The following is a 20,221-nucleotide window of genomic DNA, read 5'->3' as shown; positions in this document are numbered from 1 at the left end:
TTTGCTTGCTTAATTTGGTTATCTTTTTTTGAGGGCATGACTGAAGCTATTGATTTTTTTTTTTGTCACTGCTAATTATCTTGACTTTGCAGGCGTTACCCAAGCAGGCTTGGTTGCTAAATTTACCAGCTTAAATATTAACCCCTATGTTGCTCAAAGGACTGTTAACTGGATCCTGTTTGTACCCAAAGAGTGAGAGTTGGTGGAAACTTCTCATCTAATAAATGAGTTACTAGTGCAGTCCCCAGTGCTCTGTGCTAATTTCCTTTTCCTTTTATTATTTACTTTGAAGATGGTTGTCCAAGTTTATAAATGACAGCAAACTGTACTTTTTGAAAATGCAACTATTACAAAACACTATAAACTTCAAATAAGTCATACTGTAATCTATAGGCCTAAATTAAGGTTCAAGGCCAAAAGGATTTATGACCTCTCAAATTGGGGTTGTACAACTCAGAGTTTCTTTAAACAAATTTTAAAGTGGAAGTAAGCATTTCTCCTCTAGTATACCTGTGTGGAACAAACGTTTCCAGTGCTATATCCATGTTTACAGTACAGCCCAAGCGTTTATATTCAGGATCCTGAAGAATCTTGAGGTGGACTTTTGGATTTGACAAGGTGGTTTTCTTATTAACACCTAAAGACAAGGAAGAAAAAAAAACAATTAATTAATGCATACCTAAATGCTTCAAAATGAGGCAAGGGTGTGAATATCACTGACAATATCTCGTTAAAAAAAAAAAAAAAAAGCGTTATGAATTACATTTGGAAGTACAAGTTAAACATGCTCAAGACAAGCTGAACTATAGCTAACATTTTAGCTTTATAGCAAGGCAACAGCAGCAGTAGCATCATAAAAAACATCCTGTGGTAGAAGCACATTTTCTTGGTATTACTACAGTGCAAAATCAACATATATATTTTTAACATATTTTGAGAATGTTCCCTATTAAAGTGCAGCATATTTAATAGACGATCAAATATCTCACTGTATATGTAAATACTGCACATCATAATGTAAAATTTGTGCCCTCAGACATCTGAATATGGTCCTGAGGTTAGGATACTACATAAAACAGAACTGTCATGTGACAGATTCTGCATAACAGAATGCACACTGCAACATCTGGGATGTGCATTGCGCACTGTCAGTCTCTTCTACTCATATGACAATGAGACAGTAAACCAGAAGTACACAAGTGTCTTTTCTTCCTAACACACATTTACAGAAAATGCAGTGTGACTTAATTTTTTTCCGGAAAACATTAAGAAACCACTTACAACACTTCACCAAGAGTGTTCTGGCACACTGATTCTGCTTATATGGTATTTTAGTCACCTGTGTGCATTTGCTTCATAATCCAATGAAAGTACTGAAAATGCAATAGCCACAAATTGCCTTAACTATTTTGAAAGCATATTGCAATATTTTGCTACACAGGAAAGACTTAACAGACATACAAGTCTAAACTTTGCATTTTAGTATTGCTCAGCAGTTAAAGGACTGCAGAGCACATAACGCTAATTATATGTTATGCATAATTTTCCATTGATTTATGATGAATGACTCCATACGACCAATATGGTATGCCAGTCCTGCTGCCTATAACACATCCTACACCATGTAGTCTAACAGCACTATGAATACTACAAATTTAATGACACTGTGAAAAGGAAGCACAACAGTCCCTAGTCCTCTGCAGCCATGTTGAGCTTCAATTTGCAAACATTATCATCTCACAGTGTGTAAATTATCTGACCAGAGGTCCCTGCACATTGTTGGAGATTTACTGCAATCATGTTCACAAAAAGTGAATGTGTTTGGTTGTGACAAGCTGCTTCTAATGTCCACATACTGTGAATGCAGGCAACTGCAAAATATAATTTATTTTACAGTTTCCAACAATGTTTATGTAGTCTGTGTTGATGCTGTTTAGGCAAATTCCACTGAGCAATGCATCAGCTTTGTGGGTGAAGAACACATGTGTTTTGACTTGGCCACAGCAGTACTCATTTTTTTACTCCACTGTGGGATTCATGAACAATGCCAGTCACAGTCATTTACATATGAACTCCGTACCTGGACAATTTCAGATACTCCATGTAGTATTGGTCTCAAGTTGCACAAATGTTGGTCTTTTGTGAATTCCACAAGGCTCTTGTATGTGTTTTACAGTTGCACACATCATTTATGAATACTGCTCACATTTTCTGTCTGGTGATAGATAAAAAAATAGTTGTGTAAAAATCATACCATAACCATAGATCTCCTTCTCTTCCATGTTGCAGTATTCCAACCCTTGGATTTCCTCTCTTGCTACCCAAACATCCAACCAGTATATAAAAGCTTGTAGTCACTGCTAGGTACACAGGATGTCTGACACCCAAGGGAGTGAGGGCCATAAAAGTGACATCTGCATATACCTTTCCACACAACTGTATGCTCCAGTTGGACCCCAGTCCCAGGAAGCTGTATACGCTCTGTGCCACCCAGGAAGGCCACTGCTCTTGTGGAGTGAGTCTTAAAATTGTAGGGTAAGTCTTTTCCATGGTAAGAATAGAAGAAGGAAATAGTTTTTTTTTTGTTTCCAGGTAGATATAGTTTGTTTGAATACAGCTTTTCCCAGGGCCCTGGGGTGGAAGGATACAAAGAGTTGATTGGATATAATGGTTCTGGTCTTGTCCAGATAGAATCTTAATTGCCTGTGGACATCGAGGGAGTGCATCACTCTCTCACTGTCATTTTGAGGAAAGGGGAAGAAGGTGGGCAAGTGAATAGATGGATTGAGGGGACAGTTCATTGACCTCTTTGGGCATGAAAAAGGGATTGGTGCAAAGGGTTACCCTATCTTTGTGGGAGATTGTGTAGGGTGGGAATGCCATGAGTGCTTGTAGTTCAGAGACCCTTATGGCTGAAGTAAAGGCTACTAATAGGACAGTATTCCAGGTACATATTTGCAGAGAAGCAGAGCATGCTGGTTCAAAGGGGGCAATGGTGAGTTTCTCCAGTATGTAGTTCATGTCCCAAGGAGGGGGAATAGGTTTTCTCTGTCGTCTGACGTGGAGAAGCCCTTTCAGGGAAAAGTTTGATGTCCATCCTAGAAAGAAGAGGTGTTTCCATAGGTAAGCAGGCTGAAATGCCAGATAAGTGAACTTTCACTGAAAAGTATGAAAGTTCTGATTTTAGGAGCTCACACGCATAGACTAGGACTAGTGGAACATCTGCTTGGAAGGGGTCCATTTTCCTTTAGAGACACCAATTGGAGAACCTTTTCCATTTAGAAACAGGATCTCCTGGTAGTGGGTTTACTGGCCTCCTGAAGGATGGATAGCACATCCTCTGAGTACCGGTTTCTGAAGGGGATCAGGAGTTTATCACCCACAGGGTTAAGCAGAGTGTAACCAGGTGTGGATGAATGAGAGATCCCTTCTGTTGTGTGAGCAGGTCCACCTTGTGAGGCAACTTGTGGTGACTGCCCTTAGCAAGAGATAGAAAAAGGGGGGTACCAATGATGCCTTGGCCAATAGGGTGTCACCAGCAAGATTTTTGGCTTGTCTTTCTGGATTTTTAGGACTTTCTGAATGAGTGGGAAGGGAGGGAAGGCATAAAGAAATAGTCCCTTTCAGGAAATCTAGAAGACATCCACTCTCCAAGGTAGTGGGGAGGGGGTCCCTGGAGCAGAATAGCTGCAATTGTCTGTTCTGGGGGGAGGCAAGCAGGTCTATCTGTGATGTGCCCCATTGGCGGGCAAGAAGAACAAATCTCTGTGCAACATGCACTCGTGATATTGAGAGAAAGATCTGCTGAGGATATCCACCTGATGGTTGTCCTGGGATCAAATGTAGACCACCTGCAGCGTGACTTTGTACTGAGTGGTTAACTCTCATGCCTGTATTGTGAGCCTGCAGATAAAGTAGGACATGTTCCCCCTCCCCTCTTCTTTGTTGATGTATCATATCACAGTTGTATTGTCTGTGAAGATTTGGAGGGGGCCTGTCTGCATTAGAGGAAGGAAGGTCTGTAGGGCTAGGAGAAGAGCAGTCATCTCCCTTACATTGATATGTTTTTTCTTGAGCAAAGGCTGCCATTGAGCCTGCATCTTGAGGCCATTCAAAGAGGCTCCCCACCCTAGGTCTGAAGCATCTGTGTGCATACATTGCACTGGTTTGGTGGATTGCAGAGGTAGGCCTGGGTTCTGGTTCACTTGCTGGATCCACCACCTCAATTCCATCTTTAGACAGGGTAGGAAGAGTGCCAGGAAGTCCAGGGGTGGCTGTCTTGTGACCTGACATTTTTCAGGTACCACTGAAACTTCATCACGTGCAGCCTGTCTAGGGGTAGCATAGGGAATTTAGCTGTCTTGAGGCCTAGAAGGTGAAGGAATTTGCCTGGTCGTTATGTGACTGACCTGGAGGAGCTCGTGGAAGTAGTTGGCTAGGGAGTGGACTTTGTCCTGAGGAAGGAAAGCCTTTATCAAGTCTGTTCTTATCCTGTAGTCCAAGAAGTTTTTGCCTTGGGCTGGGACAAGGGAGGAAATTGTCAGGTTGAGGGTGAACCACAAGTTGCGAAGTAGGGACATACTGGATAGTAAGTATTTATTTTTATTATTTATTTTACATTTGTTAACCGGGATGGTCCGACTGGATACATGTCCTTTTTCAGCGGAGGCCCGGGGAGAAAAGCTCCAACAGAGTTACATTGATAATTAGGTACAGTAAATGAGCTGAAAGAACTTAACAAAAAACATAGGCTATTTACATACAAGTACAAGACTGCCATTACTATTTCTGAGATTACTACAAATGTAACATTAATAACATATTAGCAAGAACGGTAGGCAGTATAATGACATAGAGTTAGACAGGATACATATTTCTTTATCACAGTATACAAAGTACTTCTCATCTTAGCTAGTTGTTTATGTTTTAGTTAATGGCACAGAGCTAGTCTGGGTTTGAGCAAGGACATAGCCAGTGTGACTTGAAGTGGAGTTTTAGACTATTTTTGAATTGACTTAGAGAAGTTACAAGCGAGATGTTATTTGGGAGAGAGTTCCATATTTTACCAGTGGTGTTGGCAAATAGTGCGTCACCACCTAGGTTGAGAGATTTAGTTGTTTGGACAAGGAGTCTGTTTGCTGAGCAAAGGCAGCTTAGATTGGAGTAGGGAGTCATTAAGTTTTTTAGTGCTGGGGTATTCTCAGGTTGTTTAAGGATTTTGAAGACCTCTATGAGTTGGGACTGGTGAAGAAGGTGTGGGAATTCTATCCATCCAAGCTTTTTCAGGTTAGTACAGTGGTGTGTTCTGTAGGGTAGGCCTGTAACGAACCTGGCAATGTGATTATAGCAGGATGAGAGCTTGGCCAGATCAGATTTGTTAAGGTGAGTGAGGACAGGAGAGGCATATAGTAGGGTAGAGAGAAGGTGTGAACGGGCTGTGGCTGCCCTGGCATTCGGGTAAGGAAGGCTTTAATTCTATATAGGGTCCCAAGTTTCTTGTTGACTGACTTAATGGCTTGGTTGATATGTATATCAAATCTGAGTTTATTGTCAATGTTTACTCCTAATAGCTTTGTATAGGTGTCTGGGGAGATGATGGTCCCATTATTGGATTTTATAGTGAAGTTTTCAGTCGGAGATCTATTGGTTGGGTAGAAGAGAAGTAACTTGGTTTTGTTTGGATTTAAGATCAGGAGATGGTTGGCAAGCCAGTTTTCGACTTTGGTGAAGCTATGTTGGGTGGTAGTTAGTAGATTTGCAAGAGAGGCATTGGAACATATTATAGTCGAGTCATCTGCATATTGAATGCAGGTGGCTTCAGGGATGACTGTTTGGATGTCGCTTATGAAGACTGAAAAGAAGAGAGGTCCTAATATGGAACCTTGAGGAACTCCTATGGTATTTGGTAGTAGGCAGGAGAGCTTGTTTTGCCACATTACTGCTTGTTGTCTCCCAGTGAGGTAAGCTTGAAACCAGTCAAGGGCTGGAGTATCTAGATACAGGGTTTTTAAAGTATATAGAAGTAACTGATGGTTTACCATATCGAAGGCTTTCGATAGGTCCAGGAAGAGAGCGGAGGATATTTTTTTTATTCTGGTTAAGATTAATGTTTTCAGTAAAAGAGAGGAGGGCAGTGGTTGTACTATGATGGGGTCTGAATCCATGTTGAGAGTCTGTGAGTAGTTTATTTTGGGTTAGATAGAGCATTAGTTGGTTGTGCATGCACTTTTCCATAATTTTGGCAAGTGGTGATAGTATGGCTATAGGTCTATAGTTGGATAGTTCTGTGGATGTACCTCCTTTGTGGAGTGGAATAACATAGGATATTTTCCAAATGGAGGGGATTGAGGCCTCGGTTATGGTTCTGTTAATTAGGATTGAGATAGGGTAGGCTACGACATCTGCAGCAATTTGCAGGTATTCAGCCGCAGAAGATCGGCTGAAAGGGTGGTTGGCTTCAGTTTTTTCAAAAGGGATCTGATAAAGGATGTGGACACTGGCTGGAAGTTAAAAGAGAGTGGTGAGTCGGGTATAGTGTTGGGGAGGAGAAAGTTGGTTAGCTAATGACTGGATGGTTTCTGTGAAGAAAGTATTGAATGAATTGGCTATATCTTCTTGGCTCTTGTCAGATAATGTTCCTGGGGTCGGAGTAGTGGATTTGCCTGGTTGGAGAAGTTTATTTATGCCTGCCCAGTACTTTTGAGGGTTATTCTGATGTTTATGTTGCAGATTGTGGAAGTAATTTTTCTTATCTAGTATGATGGCTTTTTTAGTCTCATTTCTAAGTTGTTGGAATTTGATATGATCTAGGGGTAGTTTGGTAGTGCGCCATTTATCCCACGCTTTGTCTCTAGTTGTTATTTTGGTTTTGGTGTCTGTTAGCCAGGGTGCTAGTTGAGTTTTAATTCTTATTGAGCGTTTAGGGGCATGCGAGTCAAGTATAGTAAGGAATGAATTGTTAAATGATGACACTGCCTCATCAAGGGGAAGGAACTTTAGTTTTGTCCAGTTACATGATTTGAGTTCAAGTTGAAATTTAGTTTGGTCAAAGTTTTTCTTGGATCTGATAGACCTATAAATAGGTAAGCTTGTACAATTAATTTTGTCCTTCATGAGGTATGTGAGCAGGTGATCACTAAGATCATTAGGGAGAGTTCCAGACATATAGTTCTGGGGATGACTGTTGGTGAGTATCCAGTCTAGTATACTCTCTTTTTGGTTATTGTTACCTGTACGTGTGGTAGATGATATTATCTGAGAGAATCCATGTAGGTTAACAGGGATGGGGTTGGACTGTGCTGTGCATTGGTTCCAGTCAATATTAACATCGCCCAGGACAATGGTTTCTTGAGGGTAGTTGTTGGCTATCCAATGCAGAATGACCTCTAGTGTTTCTACATTGTTCCCAGGGGGAATATAGGTGACAATTAGGTTAATGCCCTTATGATTATTTAGTAGAATTTTTAGAGCTAGTATTTCAGCGTTAGAGACCTGGGGTGGTTGTATAGGGTTAGTTATGATGTTAAGTGTGCTATTATATAAGACGGCTATTCCACCTCCTCTTTTCTTTACTCTGTCTGCCCTAAGTATATTGTAACCAGGAGGCAGGATCTCATTGTCTTTGGTTGATGGCCGGAGCCATGTTTCAGATAGACATATTATGTTGGGGAGGTATGTGGCTAGTACAGCATGCAGGCTATGTATCTTATTGTTTAGGCTTCTAATGTTTAAGTGGCATATTAGGAGGGAGTTGACCAGTCGGTGGGAGAGTGGTGGGCTGGTAGGATTTTGAGTTAAGGTTGGGTCTGGATTAGGATGGATGTCCCCATCTTTGGTTATGTTTTTTCTTAGATACGCTAGTAGTCTAATAACTTTGAATAGTAGTTTTAGTTCATATTTGGATTTTGGTGTTGATCGGAGTGGTTTTTTTAGAAGCAAGTGGTTGGAATTTATAATTTTTGGGGTAGTGTATTAGTGGGCAAGTTCCGCAGTCAGTGGAGGTAGGGGGGTCTCGGTTTGGCATTTTGGATAAGAGAAACCTACAAATGTGAGATTTTCATATCTAGTAAGAAAGTATGGCAGAATTAAGAGTGGTAAGATAAGAGGAAGGAGTTTATAATTATTTATAGACATGTTATATGTCATCAATGGGTGGGGTCAATGTGCTTCAGAGGAATAGTAGTGGTTAAACAGTAAAGTGGGGGGGGGAATTGGAGAGGAAGTTGTGTAGGTTGGAGAGAAAGTAGGGGTGTGGCCTAGTGGCTATAAATGTAGACACAGTGGGGGGGGTGGGATAAGGGGGCAGGGAGGAGCAAAGCGAGCGAGCAGCGGAGCGGAGCGGGCTAACCCAGTCCCAGTTTTTGGTCCTATGAGTGGGGTAAATAGTCTGATAGTGTAAGTAAGCAGATTGGAGTACAGGCTTGAAATTCAACATAAACATATACAGTTGTAAAATGTCTAATACAATTCAACATAAATAGGCATTTACAGTTGTAAAACACTTACTGGAGAGACACTGAGCCGTCATGGGGCCTGTAGCAGAGTGAATTGTAGTTTTACAAATGGTGCCTGCCACAGGTAATATTTATTAACTCTGGGATTGTCTTAAGGTAATAAACAGGGAAGGGAGGGAGAACAAGGGTGTGAGCAGGCAGTTCTTTGTACTGCTGCTAATGAGCCAAAGCAAGACAAGTATGTGTTAAGAACAATCACAATTGACCAAGGACTGCTCTGAAACTGTAAGTCTTGTCTTAATTTCTCAGGTGGAAAACCAGGGTAACCTTGTATCAGTAGGCTACTGTGGTATAGTTTAAATAAACAAACGCACAGTATTGATCAGTTATTGATACTATTTGCTAACAGAAGGGAATAAGAGAAAGTGGAAGATGTGTGTGTGTGTGTGTGTGTGTGGTGGTGGTGGTGGTGGTGGTGGGGGCTGCTTACAGCCAAAGCACAGTGCTCTCCAGGGGAAAATGAAGATTGGCTCAAACAGTTAGACACATACTCAGTTAGCTGTAGCTGTTTGCAGACAGTTCAGACCCGGACTGCACTTTTCTTATAGGAATGTTAAAGGTGGTACCGGAGGTGAATACTTAAGAGTGGTGTTAGGTTCAGTTAGCTGTAGTTGTTTGCAGACAGTTCAGACTGTGTCCCCACAGACTAAGTGTTTCCTGAGAGTACTTTCCTCTTCTGCTAGAATAAGGAGGTCATCCAGGTAGGGGTAAATCTGTATGCCTTTTGTTCTGCAGTACGCTACTGTTGGGGTTAGACACTTTATGAAGACCCTTGGTGCAGTAGATAAACCAAAAGGCAAAGCAATAAACTAAAAGTGCGAAGAGGGTCCAGCAAAACGTAAAGACTTTCTGTAGTTTGGATGAATGGGTATGTGGAGGTATGGCTCCTTCAGGTCCAAAGTGGCCATGTACACCTTGGGTGGCAATAGTGGAAGAAGGGTTTGAAGGGACAACATTCTGAATGAAGGGACCTTCAGAAAAGGGTTTAGGTAGGACAAATCCAGGATGGGCCTCCAAGGGCCATCCTTTTTTGGTACTAGGAAGAGTCTGGAGGAGAACCCCTGACTTTCTTGGCCTGAGGGGACCCTTTCTATGGTCCCTTGTGCAAGTAGATCTTGAATGATCTGGGGAATTAGATGTAGCTGGTTTTTGGGCTGGAAGGGAATGCCTTGTGGTAGGGGGTTTTCCTGCCAGGCCATAAAGTACCCTTTTTCCACTACTTCTAATAAATAGGGGTCTGAGGTGACTTTTTTCCAGCTGGGTAGACAGTGAGAGAGGCATGAGGAAAGAAGATGACGACTTAGGCAGTCACACATTGCTATTTCTATCTGGAAAGGGCTGCCTGGGGGTGGGTCGAGAAGGGCTACCCTTGGAGAAGGTGTCTGTCTAGATCCTTTCCTGTGCCTAGAGGAGGAGGAGGAGGAAGGAACTGGAGCCCTCCTGAAAGGTGGCCTTGGCAGGGTGGTTTCTGTAAACCTTTGGGACGGGTGAGACCAATAAATGTTTGAGATCCTGAAGTTCTTTGCTTTTTTCCTGGATGCTTTTGAACAATTCCTCAGACTGTTTGCCAAACATGAATTTGTTGTCAAGTGGTGCAGCTAATACTTTGCTTTTAAAGTCCTCAGAGAGGGACTGAAGCCTGAGCCAGGAATACCTGCTCAGCACAGAGGCGGAGTCTGCAGACCTAGCAGAAGCTGCATCATAGTTGCACTTTATAGAATGCCTGGCAACCTGTGATGGTAAAGACCGCTTAGATGCTACCTGTGTTTTGTTATGAGAGTCAGCCATGGATGAAAGCAAAGAAGTTCCCTTAGAAACCAAGTCTAGGGCATATCTGACCATGTGAGTCTTGTAATTGAGTGCCCTGAAGGCCAAGGTGGAAGATCTGTAAATCTTTTTTCCCAGTCTGTCCATCACCTTGCTGTCCTTGTCTGATGGCAGAAGGGAGGAGAAAGGTATTAGCCTGGACTGTTTATCTCTGGACACAGCAATGACTGCAGGATCTGCCTTAGGTGGCTTGATGAGGTACTTGTGGTCATCAGGGACGTTGTAAAACCTGTCAGGTTTTTTGGGAGGTGGGGAGTTGCGATTTGGAAGTCTTGGAAACTCAGGCAAATGCATCCAGATAAGCTAGAATCACAGGGGGAATGGCAGTTGGAGAGGGTGACTACCTGAAGCAATTCAAAATACCTCTTTTGAATTTCAAGTCATCTGTGTGGCATCTCACTTGAAATACACCCTCATTTTGGAAATTGTTTCCCCAAAAGAAATATCTTCAGAGGGGGGGTCTCCCTCCAAGGAGTCCTTGCCTGGGGAGTAACAGTCCAGAGGGGAAGCTAACTGGGATGTGTAGGTCACAGATTCATCTGAGAAGAAACAAGAGAAGTCTTCCTCCTAAGTTTGAGTAGGGGTAATGGAATAAGTTTAAACTGGCCTAGGGCTGAGAACAGACAAGGTAGGAGCAGTAGAGGCTGTGGGCCTAAAAGCCATAAAGGACTGTACCAAAGACTGTGAAAATGTTTGTCAGTCTGGTTGGTCTTCAGTGGGATTAGACACGTTTAGTTTTTTGTTTCCTCTTAAGAGGTGCAGTCTTAATGGTAGCTTGTAGAGGAGCAGGCTTAGGATCCAGCATCTGGGCTGTAGGATAAGAGTCGATTTCCAGAACCGTGGGTGGGCAGGCATCTGGTGAAGCCTGGTTCCCCTTCGACATCAGCCAAAGCCGACATCTGAGCACCCTCCGTGCACGTGCCAACCAGAGATTCCAAGGCAGCTTCCACAAAGGTACCCTCCAAAATCACCGGTTCTTCCGGGATACTTGTCTGAAGACATCTTCGAAAGCACGGAGCAGAGCGATCGAGCTGACGATCGACTGCGGCAGAGATGTTCTGGGTTCTGTGCATGCGGATGCCACATTTAAGCCCCATGGTTTATGGCTCTACATGTGACATCTAACACACCTGACAGCAAAACAAGGCTTAAGCTTTTGCATAGGAGCTGGACGTTCAGGTTACCTGTGGCAGAGGTTCCCCATAATGAGAATATTGCAACATGAGATTAGAAGGACATCATCCCCTTCCATGAGATGGAGAAGCCGTCCAATGCCCTTGTTAAGGGACTGGGTAGCCTGGTACAAAACATACCCCCACCTGTGGACAATGTCCAGAAACATATCCCTGGGAAGCATCCATTCGTGGGACTGTGACGTGGAGCTGCTCACAGTGTCTGCCTGAGTGTTCTGAACTGAAGGGATATAAACTGCCCACAAGGAGATTCTGTGTTGGGCTGCCAGATTCCACTCCTGCAGAGCAAGTCTGCAAAGCAAATAGGATTAGGTTCCTCCCTTTTTATTCACATACCAAAGAATCGTAGTGTTGTCTGTGAACAGTTTCAAGGGTCCCTGTTTTAGGGCATGAAGAAATGCTGTTAGGGCACATAGGATTGCTCTAATTTCCCTGATGTTGAAGTTTTCCCACCTGAAGGTGTGGGACCAGGTACCCTGTACTTTCAGGCTATTCTGAGTAGCTCCCAAGCCCAGATCTGAGGCATCTTTGTACATCTCTTGGATAGGGGAAGGGATTGCAGTGGAAGTCCTCGGTTGAGCATAACTTGGTTTAACCACTACAGAATCTCCTTCCTCAGACATGGGAGCAAGGGGAAGAAGAAGTCCAAAGGGTGTGAGTGTTGGGTCCATATGAACCTTAGGTACCATTGCAATTTTCTATGTGCAGCCTTGCCAGAGGTAGCGTGGGGATAGTGGAGGTCATGTAACCCAATAGCCTGAGGTACTGTCTGGCTGTCAAAGCAGTGGCTTTGAGAACGGTGGCCAGGTAAGGGTTTCCACTTTCTGAGACCAGAATAATGCCCTCATAACATCTGTCCTTATTCTGCAGCCAAGGAAAACCTGGTCCTGGGAAGGATTCAGGTTGGACTTAGGAAAGTTTATGTTGAATCTCAGTGCCTGTAGTAGGGAGATGACTGAGGAGTTGGCTGTGCAGGGATTTGGGACATTCTGCCTGAATCAGGAGGTCGTCCGGGTATGGAAACATATGGATCCCTTGGACCCTGCAGAAGGCCACCACAGGAGGTAGGCATTTGGTGAAGACCCTTGGAGCAGTACATAGTCCAAAGCGCACGGCTGAGAACTGAAAGTGTGAAGAACCAACAGCAAAATGCAGGAATTTCCTGTAGCTGGGCCTGATAGGTATGTGGAGGTAGGCATCCTTTACGTCCAAGGTGGCTAGAAATGCCTGAGTTGTCAGAAAAGGGTTTGAAGAGTAAGCATGCAAAAGGTGGGGACCTGTAAGAACAGATTGAGGTGAGAGAGATCCAGGATAGGCTTCCAGGGTCCATCCTTCCTGGGCACCAGGGAAAGTCTTGAATAGAATCCATTTCCTTTTTCCCCCAGAGGAACCAGTTGTATGGCTCCTTGAAAAAGGAGGGTGTCTAAGACTGGCTGGAAAAGGTGGGGTTGGTCTTTGGGTGGTAGGAGAATCCCTCTGGGAGATGGGGGAATGACCCAGGACGTAAAGTAGCCATTTTCTATGATGGAGAGAACCCGCCTGTCTCAGGTAATGAATTGCCAAAGGGACAGACAGTGACAGCACCTTAGGGACAGGAGAATGGTGTTGGGGGTTGGACAGTGAAGGCAGGTAGTCACAGGCTACCTGCCCTATCCTGAAAGGGAGTTTTCTGGGTAGGAGTTTGAGCAAACTTAGAAGGGGTCTGCTGTTGCACCTTTTCTGCCTCTAGCATGGGAAGCTGGAGCAGAGTATTTCCTTATGAACTGTATCTTTGACAGATAGTTCCTATGAAATTTGGGGATGGGGAGACGAAGAGAAGTTTAAGGTCCTGGGGGATGGGGAGACGAAGAGAAGTTTAAGGTCCTGCAGCTCCCTCCCTTTCTGCTGAAGAGCCTTAAATATCTCAGCCACTTTAGAACTAAAAAGGGCAGAGTTATCCATGGGTGCATCCATTAATTTTGTCCTAATATCATCAGGTATGGGCTGAAGCCTTAACCAAAAAAATCATCTCAGGACTGAAGCAGAGACAGCTGATCTTGCAGAGGTTTCTGCAGCATCATAGCTGCAACTAAGACGGTGCCTGGTGACTTGAGATGAGAAATTGAGGTTTGAAATTTGTGCCTTGGAAAATGTGTCTGAAAGGTCAGCCAAGAGTTTGGTGACCTGCGTCAGAATGCCAAGGCATACTTGGACATGTGTGTCTGGTAATTTACTGCCCTGAAGGCTTCAGGGTAGAGGAAGTGTAAAGTTTCTTACCAAGGTGCTCCATGGCCTTACTATCCTTGTCAGTGAGGAGGACTAAGGTAGATGACAATAATTTGGATGGCTTGTCTACAGAGACAGAAAGTGGCAGGGTCAGCTACTGGGCATTTAATCAGAAATCCTGCCCCTTTAGGGACCTTGTATAACCGTTCAGGCCTCCTGGGAGACCTTGTATAACCTGTCAGGCCTCCTGGGAGAAGGTGGTTGAAAACTGGGGTTAAGTGAGGCAGCACTGAAGGCATCCAAGAATTGCAGAAGGAGCAACGTTCTCCACCTGCAGGAGCTCATAATACCTTTTTTGTACTTCAGACATCTCAGAGGAATCCCACTTAAAAATTTCCCTCATTTAGGTAATTGTCTCCCCAAAGGTGAGGTCCTCAGCTGGGGAGTAAGCCTCTACAAATTCATTCGCTGGAGAAGCATATCCAAGAGAAGGCATCTGGGAGGAATAGGAGAGGGAGTCCTCAGAAGAGGAGTCTGAGGAATCCTCAGCTTTAGGTAGGATGACAACACCAACCTGAGGTCTGGGACTGACAAGAGGAGGCCAGGACTGTGGAGATCCAGGCGTGACAGATCTCAGGGCAATAAAAGCATTAAATAGGCTCTGTGAAAAAGCCTGCCAATCTGATTGGCTTTCGGGAGATGGGGAAAGATGCTTGGTTTTGGCTTTCTTTTTCAATGAAGGCCTAGGAGGCACAGGCCCTGAGGAAGGCCTAGCGTCTGAAGAAGGCCTAGACTCAGTGGACTGGGAAGCAGGGTGAAGGCCTGTCTGGGCAGCCGTAGGAACCTGTGGTTCCCCCTTAGACATCAAAAGGCAAAGTCTGCAAACCCTCCCCAGATCTGCCTTCTACACGACAACCTGCGGCATCCGGAGAGGTACCAGCTACACCTGCATCAGCAGACTCTGAGTGCTCCTCCAGGTGAACATCAGCCACAGGAGGGATGTTGGATGGAGGTGGGACAGCAGTAGCAACTTCAGGCCTGAAAACCTTAGATTTTATAGGTAGTTCCATGGGCTGACCGGACGACCCTTCCATCCCCGATGCTTTAAGATGCTGACTTTGTTAATATATATTCAAAGCATGCAGGCAGCTACGTAGGGTTTTAGGAATGAAGACCTAACAGATCATGCAAGAAAGATGGTTGTGCGCAAGCCCTAGACAGAAAAGGCAAAGTTTGTGGGCGTCCTTATGGGGGAACTGACAATCGCACTTGCACTTTCCCTTCCTGGATGACATGTACCCCTAACAGGCATGCAGTGAGAAAAGAATCAAAAAAACATCCCCAACGGGATAATTATCTTTGGCGTATGAAGATCCGAAGCGAAGACATCAGGAAAGTACAGTTAGTGTACACTTACCATAAATGTAGATGTTCGAGTGTACTCACTGTTGCAGTCATTACATTTGGGTAATCTGCTGGCAGGTTGCCCTCAGTCAGCCTGAATTCCAAAGTTTTGGGTCCTGCGTTGGTTGCGGTCTCCTCTTCCATGACGTCAGGTCGTCAGGGGTATAAAACGAACAGCCAACGCCATTTTCTTTAGTTTTTCATGCCCCAGATGTCAGGTGTCCCCAAAAGGGTAGCAAAAATTATACATATATATAAACATGCAACAAGACAAACTTTATCTTCATCTACAAGCAAATATACCACATAGGTTGTAGAAGATAGTGAAGGAAAAAGAAACTCCAGAATAAAAAGGGGGATGGCGGGCGGGTAACCTGGACTGCAAGAATACCCTCTAACATCTACATTTATGGTAAGTGTACACAACTGTACTATGTTCTTCGTGTTTCACTGTTGCAGTCATTACATTTGGGTAGAATCCCAAAGCTATGGATGGAAGGCTGGAGCTAAACAGCATTAGGGGCAGCTATAAGGCCCTGCAAAACTGCAGTGGCAAAGCCTGCCCTGGACTTACAGAGTAGAGAGGCAAATTATAATGCTTTGTAAATGTGAGAACAGAACTCCAAGTAGAAGCCTCTAGAATGTCTTTGGTTGGTACTCCTCTGAGAAAGGCTGCTGATGTAGCCTTGGTGGAATGAGACCTAATGACCCTTGGGCACAGGTTTGCCATGGTGTAAGTAGCAGAAACAAATGCAGTTGCTTATCCACTTTGAAATAGTCTGCTTTGAAATAGCCTTTCCTTCTTATCCTGCAGCATATGTCACTAGTAACTGCTCAGTTTTTCTTACAGCTTTAGTCCTGCTCAAGTAGAATCTTAGCTGTCTGTGTACGTCCAATGAATGCAAAATCCTCTCCCCCCTTGTTCTGCGGGTTTGGATAAAAAGCTGGCAGATGAATAGTTTGGTTAAGAGCCTCACTGGAAACCACTTTAGGCATAAATGAAGGATTGGTCCTCAGGGACACCCTGTCTGGGTAAAAAATTATAAAAGGCTCCATAGAGGACCTGTAGCTCTGAGACTCTTCTTGCTGAAGTAATTGCCAGGAGCAGAGCTGTTTTCCATGATACGAACTTTAGATCTGCAGTAGAAGCTGATTCAAATGGAGGCAGGGTGAGCTTTTCTAACACATAACTGAAGTCCCATGCATGAACTGGTGATCTTCTGGGAGGCCTTACATTTTTGGCCCCTCTAAGATACTGCTTTAGTAAAGGATGAGAAAAGATTGGTGGCTCTGTGTTGCAATGAGCCGAGATGGTGGAGGCATGGATTTTTATTGATGAAAAAGATGGGCCTTTGTCAAGCATCTCAGTCAAGTATTGTAAAATCCGAGGAATATTTGGCTCTGCTGTATCAGTTCCTTGTGCTTGGTTCCAAGCTCAGAATCTCTTCCATTTATCAGCATAAGATTTTCTAGTACTAGGCCTTCTGGCTTCCAAAATGACATTCATCACAGCTTTACTGAGAGGTGTTGTTTGAATAACTACATGATCAGCCATGCTGCCAGGTTCAGTGGTTGGAGCCGATTGTGCAGGATTTGATTGTTTTGCTGGGACAGTAAGTGAGGTATTTGAGGTAAGTACCAAGCTGGGAATTGAGACATGTTCCTTAGGATTGGGTACCAGTATTGGCGGGGCCAGTCCAGGGCAATTAGTATCATCTTTGATTTCTCTTGTCTGACTTTTAGTAGTACCTTGGGAGGAAGAGGCAGAGGAGGAAAGGCGTAACCTGAAGGATAGAGCGTCCACTTTCCATGCTTGTCCATAAGTCCTTGTGCAGAATTTTTTCAGTTGATCATTCTGAGGAGAGACAAATAGGTCTATGTCCGGTCTCCCCCATTTCTTTATTATCATGCTGAAGACTTGTAGATCTAGTTTCCACTCGTGAGGGTCCATAAGGTTTCTGCTTAAATAGTCTGCCAGAGTATTTTGCTTTCCTGGCAGGAATTGAGCTTGAAGATGTACTTGGCAAGTCAAGGCTGTGTCCCACAGTGCCATGGCTAGTCTGCAAAGGGGGTATGAGTGCGTGCCCCCCCTGCTTGTTTATATGCCACATCACTGTGGTGTAGTCCATCTTTATCAGTAGTTGTCCTGGATGAAGCAAGTCCTTGAAGGCTGTCAGGGCATTTTAAACAGCTAACATCTCTTTTTGGTTGATATGCAGAAGGATTTGCTTTGGGGTCCATATGCCCTGAATGCATCTTCCCGCCAGGTGGGCCCCCCATGCATAATCTGATGTGTCTGTTAATATTTGTCTGGCGGGGGTACAGTGAAAGTCCGTCCCATGTTCTGTTGACATGCCTTTGCCCACTACAGAAACTCCTGTTGTAGGCAGGGAATGAGAGAACTCATCGTTTCCAGACTGTGACAATGTTGACTCCATAAACTTTTTAGATACCATTGTAGTTTCCTCATATGTAGTCTTACATACGGAATCAGTAGGATGCAGGATGCCATGAACCCCAAACCTGCAGTGTTTGTCTTGCAGTTAACTGGCTTTTTGTTGCCATCAGTTTGAAGTAAGTAGTCAGTTGCCTTTGTTTGTCTGGCGTGAGGAAAGCCATCTGGCAGTTGTATTCAAGCTTGCACCCAGGAATGTTATCTTTTGAGAGGGTACCAGTTGTGATTTATTTTCGTTTATTGTGTACCCTAGGCATGTTTGAAGCCTTTTCACAAACGCCAGATGCTGAAGTAGAATGTCCTTGTTTCTCTACTTGAATGAGACAGTCATCCAAGTGAGGATAAATTTGAATACTTTTTTGTCTGTAAAATGCAATTACTGGTGCCAGGCACTTTGTAAAGACCCTGGGCACAGTAGATAAGACAAAGGGCAGTGCAGAGAATTGATAATGCATAGAGCCAGCCTTGAAACGGAGGTATCTTCTGCACAATTCCCTTATTGGAATATGCAGGTATGCCTCTTTTAGGTCTAAAGTCACCAGCCAAGCGTTCTTGCCCAGCATGGGCAGAAGCTGCTGCAGAGTTAGCATTTTGAATTTTGGAATGTCCAGGTATGTGTTCAAAATTGATAAGTCCAGTATTGGGCACCAGGCCTTGTATTTTCTGGGTACCAAGAACAGTACTGAATAAAAACCTTGTCCTTTTTCCTGTTCTGGTACTGGCTGAATAGCCCCCACATCCATGAGGGACGTAACCTGTTTCTGTGCCTCTGCCCATTGATTTTTTGGCAGATCTGGACAACCGTTTGCCATTGGCAGGGTATGGAAGTGGAATCTGTATCCCTGAAATACTATGTTTAGCTCCCACTTGTCCTAGGTTATTAACTGCCAATTTTGAGCAAAAAGTGCTAATTTTCCGCCTAAGGGTGCTGCCAAAAGATAAGTGCTTGGTGATGGCAGAGGGAAGTCATTGACACTGTTTACTGTAGGGTTGCGCTTTATTTCCTCCAGCTTTGGAGGTAGAAGCACCCCACTGCTTTGACCTGTAAGAATCTTGTGACTGTATCTAGAACCTTTAGGGCACCTGGATTTGCCCCGTTGAGCTCTGTCGGGCACAGGAAAGGACCAATTTTTTGTAGGCCACTGTCTACTGAATCTTGGTGGCTGCACTTGTAAGAAGTCTTTTACAGTTTGCATAGACTTAGCTTTGTCTTCCATTTTCTTTAAAACCTCTTCTGCCTTAATACCAAACAGCGTATCATGCTGTAAGGGTGCATCCAGCAATTTAGCTTTAACATGAACAGGTAAATTTTGCTCTTTTAGCCAGGCATGCCTCCTAATCACAGATTCAGTAACTGCGGCCCTGCAGGAGGCCTCTAAGGAATCAAAACCACATTGCAAAGTACGCTTTCCAACTTGTTCTGCTGCATGCAATAATTTCTGCAAATAGTTATTTTCTGCACATTCAGAAACCAACATCATTTTCTGTTTCAGTAATCCCATAACATGTTGTTGATACTTGAGCATATGAAACTGGCAGTTTAAGGCCCTAATTGCCAAGGTTGCAGATGTATAAACCTTCTTTCCCCATCTATCCAGTGCCCTTAAATCTCTGTCAGAAGGGGTATGATTTTTAGCTGTTGAGGCCTTAACAGCTTTTGGACCCTGTGAAATAGTTTCAGGGTCAGCAGCAGGGTTTCTAAATAAAAATTTGTGCGAGTCAGGGACCCTGTAATATCGGTCTGGTTTGCTGGAAGCTGGTGGTAAGGAGTCTGGAGATGAGCTTGACTCCAAAAACACGTCATCCACAATGTCTAAAACAGGAGGTATGGCTAAAGGCCTATGTGGAGGGAGAAGGAAATAACTGAGCCTCTTTTTTGATTCTGAGAAATCTCGATTCTCCCAGTGAAAATGCTCCCTCAAAGTATGCAAGGTTTCTCCAAATGAATAATCCTCAGGAGGTGATGCAGATGGGATAGATTCCCCTGCATCAGAATCTTCATAGGGATGTATAGATAATTCCTGATCAGAAGAGGAATCAGAAGAAATAGAAACCTGATCTGAAGAATCATAATCAGTGTCTTGCCTAGGCCTCTTATCAGGAGGGGGTTGGGAACCCCTGATCAAGGTAATTAGGTCTTCAGCCATTTTGATCATCTGTTTTTTGGTCATAGAAGCCTGTGCACGTGGCTCATGCATCGGTTTTTTGGCTTTAGAAGTTGCTTTTGTCTTTGATTTTGAAGCTGGCGTCGGTTTGATATAAAAATGCCTGAATACACCCTCAGAAGCCGGTGCCTGCTCAGCAGCTCTGGACCCATCCGAGGGAGAGACATCCGTGGGTACAATACTTTGAGAATCTCACGGTGTGCCGGACTCCACATGGGTCTCGGTAGGGGCCTGCGACTCAAAAGTAGCGCGTATCAGGGGCTGCGAAAGCACTTCACTGAGTAACGGTGAACCGGCGACTGGCTTAGGAGAAGCTTCATCGTCTGTTTTGGACCTTGACAGTCTCTGTCTTTTTCTTTGCGTTTTTTTGTGTACTCCGGTAGTCGGATTGCTATCCGACGACATTTCTGGGTAGTTAAATCTGCTTCCAAAATATTTTGAGGCAAAAATATACAGACG

General features: G+C 44.0%; 1 protein-coding gene across 4 annotated transcripts in view; it reads right to left on the bottom strand.

The window, feature by feature from the left end:
- The window catches only part of AGL (amylo-alpha-1, 6-glucosidase, 4-alpha-glucanotransferase), a 1,248,201-nt gene that overhangs the window by 841,693 nt on the left and 386,287 nt on the right, over positions 1-20,221 (bottom strand). For all 4 annotated transcript variants that reach the window (XM_044085615.1, XM_044085617.1, XM_044085614.1 and 1 more), the window contains exon 8: positions 511-637. In XM_044085615.1, coding sequence (XP_043941550.1) covers positions 511-637 — 127 coding nt within the window. The remainder of the gene's footprint in view (positions 1-510; positions 638-20,221) is intronic.

Source organism: Protopterus annectens, chromosome 10.part0, assembly GCF_019279795.1.
Source record: "Protopterus annectens isolate FY-2018-M chromosome 10.part0, PAN1.0, whole genome shotgun sequence".
Classification (NCBI taxonomy): domain Eukaryota; kingdom Metazoa; phylum Chordata; order Ceratodontiformes; family Protopteridae; genus Protopterus; species Protopterus annectens.
This window is presented reverse-complemented; position numbering and strand designations above follow the sequence as displayed.